Source organism: Myotis lucifugus, unplaced genomic scaffold, assembly GCF_000147115.1.
Source record: "Myotis lucifugus unplaced genomic scaffold, Myoluc2.0 scaffold_969, whole genome shotgun sequence".
In the NCBI taxonomy this organism is placed as follows: Eukaryota; Metazoa; Chordata; class Mammalia; order Chiroptera; family Vespertilionidae; genus Myotis; species Myotis lucifugus.
This window is the reverse complement of record NW_005872017.1, coordinates 412-8,180: the sequence shown is the minus strand read 5'-3', so window position 1 is coordinate 8,180 and position 7,769 is coordinate 412. Positions and strand designations below refer to the sequence as shown.

General features: G+C 43.9%; 1 protein-coding gene across 1 annotated transcript; it reads left to right on the top strand.

The window, feature by feature from the left end:
- The first annotated feature begins 954 nt into the window (after positions 1-954).
- LOC102435615 (zinc finger protein 350-like) lies at positions 955-4,203 on the top strand. Its single transcript, XM_023747776.1, has 4 exons — positions 955-1,115; positions 1,390-1,485; positions 2,963-3,048; positions 3,145-4,203. The coding sequence occupies exons 1-4, from the start codon at positions 974-976 to the stop codon at positions 4,201-4,203; spliced, it is 1,383 nt and encodes a 460-aa protein (XP_023603544.1). The 5' UTR covers positions 955-973.
- The last annotated feature ends 3,566 nt before the right edge of the window (positions 4,204-7,769 follow it).

Sequence of the window (7,769 nt, the reverse complement as noted above, 5' to 3'; positions counted from 1 at the left end):
TGTGTTAGTGATTTTCCTGACGCTCACTGCTCCTGAGGCCTGGTGCGGGGATCGATGTCATTTCCTCGGTCTCCTGTGCCACTCACCCCACTTACCCTCCACAGGATAAAGGAGTGCCGCCACACAGGTGGGACCTAAGGCTCTCCTGGCCAGAAGAATACGTACTTCCCGACACCATTTGAAGGGACATAGCGATCCTGTGGCCTTGTGTGAGGTGAGTGCTCAGAGCAGCGTAGCGTCGGGGCCCAGAGGAAATGTACCACCCGTGGGATTCTCTCCTCCGTCCACAGGCCTGACTCCCCAGGAGCAATAGAACCATGTGAAGCAGGAGGAGGCTCCAGGGTGGGTATCAGCATTTCTGTGACACCCCTGACTGCAGACGGATTTCTCTACAGAAATACAGAGCAGACCCCGAACGCACCAAGGCAGGGCCTCACCCTTGCAGCTCTTTTCAGAGAACAGAAGGAAATGCTCCAGGCTCAGGTGATTGCGTTTGTTTTAGCCTTTCTTGTCTTCATTCATGGATGTCTAGAGGCCTATAAAAACCACCTCTGTTAATCTGAAAAGTATGTGTGTGTGTGTGTGTGTGTGTATCTTTTGTCTTTCAAATATATGAATGTGGTGTTTCTAGTGTAACAAGAACAATTCTGCTTGGTCACATTATAGAAACTTCTGACTGGATGAAAGCATGGATGCCTGAATGCTCAATTTCAAAATATGGGATGGGGCAAAAGTAGATTTATAGTTGTGTATACCTGATACAGAGTTAATTCTGGTATTGTTTATTAATTATTGTCTTATTTCTGTAAACCTACTTTTGTCCCACCTTGCATTTTACTAGGCATGTGATCACTGAATTGTATACTAAATTAAAATCCCACTCGCTATATAGTTGCACCTTCTAAAGTGGAAATGAGCAGAAAAACTAACATTTCTTCCATATCATCTAAAGGACATCACGCCGTTACACAGCATGGAGTTGGTACAGGAACCCCTGACATTTCACGATGTGGCCGTGGACTTCACCTGGGAGGAGTGGCAGCTCCTGGACCCCGAGCAGAAGGACCTGTACACGGATGTGATGTTGGAGACCTACAGCCACCTGGTGTCAGTGGGTGAGGACAGCTCCCGTGTGTCAGTCAGATGGGCCTCAGTCAGTGGCCTTTTCATTCTCAGCTTCTGAAAGCTCTGGCATGTCTGGTCTTCTGAAGTGGTAGATGAATCTTAGTTTTCGCCCTGGCCCCAGAGAAGAATATTCTCCCTTCTCCTGAGAGAATACCTTTACTGTCTAAGTGTGAAAATTGTTTTGTCTTTATTATATTCTATGGTCTTCACAGACCCCAAGTCCTATTCAGTGTGTCTAAGGCTTCTATCATTCCCCATGAACAGGTTGTGAGGCCAGCAAACCAGACGTACTCTCCAAGTTGGATCACGGAGAAGCACCATGGACAGTGGCAGGTAAAATCCACTGTGGAACCCATTCAGGTGAGTGAGAACCAGCACAGGGGGGCTGTGGAAATCACATTCTAGTCGCTCAGAGAAGGGGCTCAGAGATGAAGGGATTTGAGGATAGGTGAGCAGTGCCTCAGTGTATGTCCTTCCCAGTGAGAGAGAGACCCCTTTCTGTTTGTAGGAGTTTAGAGAAAAATAGGTCCCTTACTCTCTTCTGGGATTTGATCCCTCTTCATCTGCACCAGGGGGCGGCGCGGAACAAAGGAATGCCCTGGCCAGCAGCTGGGGAAGAGGCCCCGGCCGGCAGCCAGAAGGCCCAAATCGGCCCTGATCGCCTGCCAGGTCTAGGGACCCTATATTTACAAATTTCATGCACCGGGCCTCTAGTTTTGATATAATTTATGTGGAAAGATCACTTTGGCTGCTGGATGGATAACAGACGGTCGATGGCAGGGGAGGAACAGGAGAAGCAGGCAGAAGGCTACTGCTGTAGTCCCTTGCTTCCATGTGTGGAAGGGGTGTTAGTCCAATTCTGGGCACATTCATAGGGAGGACAGGCAGTTTATCACAGAGGTGGATGCTGTGTGAGCTTGAGTACCAGATGAAGGTGATGCTGAGAAGTTTTGTTCCAGTTACAGGGAAGAGTGGAGTTCTCATTTACGTTAATGGAGATGAGATGTGGAGAAGGATTTGGGCTCTGTTCTGGAGGTTGTAAGTCACAGGTGCTAGGAGCTTTCTGTTGTGTTATCACCTTACTCCCGCCATGCCCACCTCACTAATGGACCCACAGCCAGTCCTGGCTTCTTCTAAAATGTAACTTGTTTTCCTCCTCCTCTCTCCATCTCCACTGTGCCTTCCCACCTGTTCTCACAACCTGTAGCTGTTTTTTGCACGTTTCTTTGCCCTTTAAGTGGCTTCACCAAACTGTAGTGTAGGCCCCTGTACATGAGGACTGTGTCTGTGTGTCCCCAGCCAAGGACCGTGTTGGTACACAGTAGTCAGCAGTGAGGAATGTGGAAGGAGTGAGTCTGTCCCTCTCCAATTTGGTTTCTGTGTGTCTGCTGATACCATAAATTGCTTATATTTTACAGTCTGCATGTTTATCATGACCTTAGGAAGTAGACAAATCTGTATTTCATCATGGTGAATTATGGAACCTATTTTTACACTCAACTTTAACCTTTTCTTTCTTTATATTACTGTGTTTTCTAAAGAACATTAAACATGGAATTTTGTAACAAAATATATTTTTATTGATTTCAGAGAGGAAAGCAGAGGGAGAGAGAGATATAAACATCAATGATGAGAGAGAATCACTGATCGGCTGCCTCCAAGACGCCACCTACTGGGGATTGAGCCCTTACTGGGAATCAAATCCTAACCTCCTGGTTCAAAGGTCGAAGCTCAACCACTGAGCCAAGCCAGCTGGGCTGAATGTATCAGGATAATTTTTCATTACCTTTCTTCCAATTCAAATGTTGGATGAGTTCATTGTTCTGTTCTTTCCTAGAAATCTGTAAACATGATCATCTGCCAGAACACTTACAAAATGAAAGCCTAGAACAATGGCATAAATTTAACACATGTGAAAATACTGTCCATCAGAGCATAAGCCATGCTCTGTTACCACAAAACCATTTGCTTAACGTACTTAAAAAAAGTATGAAATCAGATTTGTCTTTACTCAACCAGAGAAGAAACTATGAAATCACCTTACCTATTGAGCTTTCTGAAGTTGGAAAATCCTTTCTCCAAGCCAACAGTGAAAAGTTTCAGGCTGAAGTGAAATTTCAGGAAAGCCAAAAACTCATCAGCACTAAGTCCCAACTCATCAAACCTCAGAAAAGAGAGAAGGCTCACGTAATGGGTGACTGTGGGAAAGCCTTCAAAAAGAGGATTTGTCTCATTGATCATCACATCACTCATACAGGTGAGAAGCCACGTCAGTGTAGTGAATACGGGAAAGCGTTCACAATCTTCATGCTCACTGAACAGCAGAGAACACACACAAGAGAGAAACCCTTCTTCGTATGCAGTAACTGTGGAAAAGGCTTCCTCCAGAATCGCGACCTCATTGTACACAGGCGAATTCACAGAGGGCCAAAACCATGTATATGCAACGAATGTGGAAAAGGCTTCGTGAATAAGAGCAATCTCACTGTACACAGGCGAATTCACACCGGGGAGAAGCCTTATATATGCAACGAATGTGGAAAAGGCTTCATCCAGAAGGGCGATCTCATAGCACATCAGAGATTTCACACAGGAAAGACGCCCTTTGTGTGCAATGAGTGTGGAAAATTCTTTTCCCGGCCCTTTGGTCTCATTAAACATCAAAGAATTCACACTGGAGAGAGACCCTATTCCTGCGGCACGTGTGGGCAAGCTTTTGCCTACATGCCGACCCTTGTGAGACATGAGAAAAAACACCTAAGAAGAAAACATGGTAGTTCAGTCAAGGCGACATGTCCTGGCTCAGAGAGTCCCAGCTCATCACAGACCAGTGTTGTCCTGCAGGAGATAAACCTTATTAATACAGTGACTATGCAGGTACCTACTGTGGTCCCTCAGACAGTATTAAACATGAGTGGGCCTCTAGCAAACAGGAATGTAGTCATCGTGGCCCAGCCTGTGGCCAGAGGTGCGCCCTTGGGAGGACTTGCACAGGACAGCAACCTTCTGAATGCAGTGAATGTGGTCTCACCGTCAGTGATCAATTACGTGTTACTTTATGTCACAGGAAACAAATAGGAGACTTTCTGTGTGCAAAGATTTGATCAAAAAATTCCAGTTCAGATTATTGTTGACACTTGGAGTGCGGGTGAATTTCCCGTCAAAATATAAGATGGCTCTGTCTTTTGGTTTTGTTCCATCCACCAAAAGGGTGGATTACAAACAAATATTTGGTAATACGCAGTTACAATCGGCCCGAGTTTACACGTTTCCCGCACTCCACCGCAAATCTATATGAACCGAGTTAAAGACGGCTCCCGCGGAGTACGCGCAATTCACGCGAGCCGACTTAACTCGTTTCCCGCACTCCAAGTGTTGAAAAGTATATCCTGAGAGAAATTGTATAAATGCTGAAACTGGGAAGTTGTGAGAGTCTCATGCTGTTAAATATATGAATTGATACTCATGCTGAGGCCACAATTTCCCTTCTCAAATCTCACTCCATCCTTGTATCCTGAAGGAGTGGTCACCATGCCTTCTTCATAGGGCAGCTGATCCAGTCTCTTCCACGCCAAGTCTGGTCAAATGATTTGCAGAAAACACAAAGGTCCCTCTGCTGGCTGTCTTGCCCAGATGATGGTCTGCAGCTCCCAGATCTGCTCACTCATGAGAAGCAGCTTAAGCTGAGCCCCCATATGAAAGAAGAGTTGGCTGTCACTTAGGAGGGAGTCGAAGGTGGATGAGTCATAGTTGCCACTGTCAACATCTCAGGATCCAGGCTGGCACTAGCGCTGCCTCAGGCCTGAGGATGCCCCTCTGCCAGTATGTTGCTCTCCTGGTTGCTCCCACCTCCTTGGAACCTCTAGCCTTGGTTGCCCTCACACCCCCTGGTCTTCCATTGGTAACTAAATTTTGCATCTTTACAAAACAAATAAAAACTGTTTCAAGGGTGGCCTAAACCAACGGTTTTCAACTTTTCTGACCTGGTTTGCGGACCACCGGTTGCTGACCCTGCCTAAACCACATTGTAAGTGCTCAGTAGCCATATCTGTGTGACATAACAATGAACAAAACTTTGTAGCTAACAATATGGCTACTCAGAGAAATCTGCCCTAATTTGCATTATGCCAGAAAGTTATACTGGAGAGCACTGCTTGAACTGATTTTATATTTCCCAGCACAGAAAAGTAAAAACCAGTTGTATGTTGATTTGGAAAGTGACTGGTTGTGCTAAAATTACTAATCAGAGTTTTTTGTCACAGGAATGAACTATTGGAAGGCGATTGTAAAGAACTGTAAAAAAACAGTTGTCTCACCCAGGCTGGGTGGCTCAGTGGTTGAGCATCAACCTATGAACCAGGAGATCACAGTTTGATTCCTGGTTCAGGCTACAGGCTTGATCCCCAGTGGGGGCCATGCAGGAGGCAGCAGAGCATTGATGTTTCTGTGTGTATGATTCTCACTCATCATTGATGTTTCTCTCTCCCTATCCCTTCCTCTCTGAAATAAATAAAAATAAAGAACAGTTGTCTCCCTACAAATTATATCTTATCCTCAGGGAAAGGGAGAGAAGGATGGAAACATCACTGATGAGAGAGAATAATTGATCAGCTGCCCACTGCAGGCCTCTCACCTCAATCCAGGCATATGCCCTGACTGGGTTCATAGGGCTGTGCTCAACCACTAAGCCACATAGGCTGGCTGGGCAGTCACCCACAGTCATGTGTGATTAGAAACTTTATTGAATATAAACAGGGCAGAGCAGGAAAGAAAAGGGTGTTCAGAATAAATAGAGTAAAAAGGGTGACAGGAATCTTAGTCTCTAAGAATGGAGAATGTGAGAGATGGGGTGTGAGATCCTTAAGGGATGTTGTCAAGCAAAGCCTTTGCATTTGTCCACGGGACTATCAATCATTCTTAAGAGCTGCCACCATTTCAAAGCTTCCAGCTCCACTGTTTCCTGCTGAATTGAGACATGTGCTTTCTCTTCCTTTTTCCTCTCTCTTGGGAGAGGGACTCTGGTTCTCTCGCTCTCCAGGGTACTTTTCCTTGATCTCCTAACTGTCTCATACTTTTCCACCTATCCAAGTCATAAAGTCATAAACAGTTTGGCTTTTGGGGAAGAAATGGAAATTCACTCTGCCATGTGGTGGCTCTTTCAGGATTCAATCTCAAATGCTGGGTTTGGGGTAATTTACTCCTTCAGGTATATTTTTCAGGCACCAAACATTGTGCCAGGCACTGTATTACCCACTAAAGTGACATCAGTGAGCAAAGCAGGCAAAGGAACAGCTTTTATGGACCTTACAGTGGAGGGAGGGAGACAATAAATGGATTGTGCAGTCTCAGCAGGTGATAAATCCTATGAGGAAGAATATGCACAGTAATAGATAGTGATTTATAATAATGTATAGTTGTAATGGGTGGTGCGGAGAGGGGTATTCTTGCCCTGCCCTGTTAGGCTTTTCTGGATATATTTTGAACCACAACTGAGGGACTGAGGGGAGTCACCCATCATAATGTTTGTATCAAGAGAACATTCCAGGGCAGTTTTTTTCTTTAATACTTAATTTTTTTAAAGTTTCCAATTACAGTTGACATACAGCATTATATTAGTTTCAGGTGTACAACAGTGATTAGGCATGTGTATAACTTACAAAATGATCCCCAGTAAGGCCAGCACAGGGCTACTTCTAATGATTGACAGGCTTCCTGCCTCAGAAACTTAAATGAGTGCAAATTCCCCAGGCACATCTCACACCCCCTAAACCAGAAACTCCAGTACTGATCTGGGATCCAGGACTATTGATTTTTTTTTAAATATAAAAATTCTAATTAACTGGGGGGGAAAGCAAAAATTTAATAGAAGGATTTTTTAAAAAATATATTTTATTGTGTTTTTGCAGAGAGGAAGGGAGAGGGATAGAGAGTTAGAAACATCGATGAGAGAGAAACATTAATCAGCTGCCTCCTGCACACCCCCCACTGGGGATGTGCCTGCAACCAAGGTACATGCCCTTGACTGGAATTGAACCCGGGACCCTTCAGTCCGCAGGCCGACGCTCCATCCACTGAGCCAAACCAGTCAGGACAGGATTTTCTATATTCTTTTGTTAGGGAAGGCCTTTCTAAGTGTGACGCAAAACCAGAAATATTACACAAAATGTAACTTCTGTGTGGTAAAAGATGTTTTAATAGAAGTTAAAGGGAAATTGCATATGCTTATAGATGCAGTCAAAAAAGTTTTGAGAAATACACTCTAAAGTGTTAATTGCTAAATTTCCTAGAGGTTAGATAACAGGTAACCTTTCTCATGTACTGTTTAATTTTTTAGAAGCATGTATAACTTATAATCAGCAAAAATAAAGGTGTTTTTTTTTTCATTTTGGCAAGAATAATAGAGAAGGATAAATTGTATTCTATCTGTTTGACTAGACAAGAAGGGTTTTAAAAACATGGGAAAATTTTTTTTTGAGAAGTTTCAAATAAGTTTGGATACCTAAAAACATAACTTTTATTTGTACAGTGTATAGCAACTTAAGGCATAACTATGTAGTATTTATACTTTTAAATAAAACATAGAATTTTGAAAGTGTGAAATGATATTAAGTGTTATGAGTAAACATGTTTTCTTCTCTTTTTAT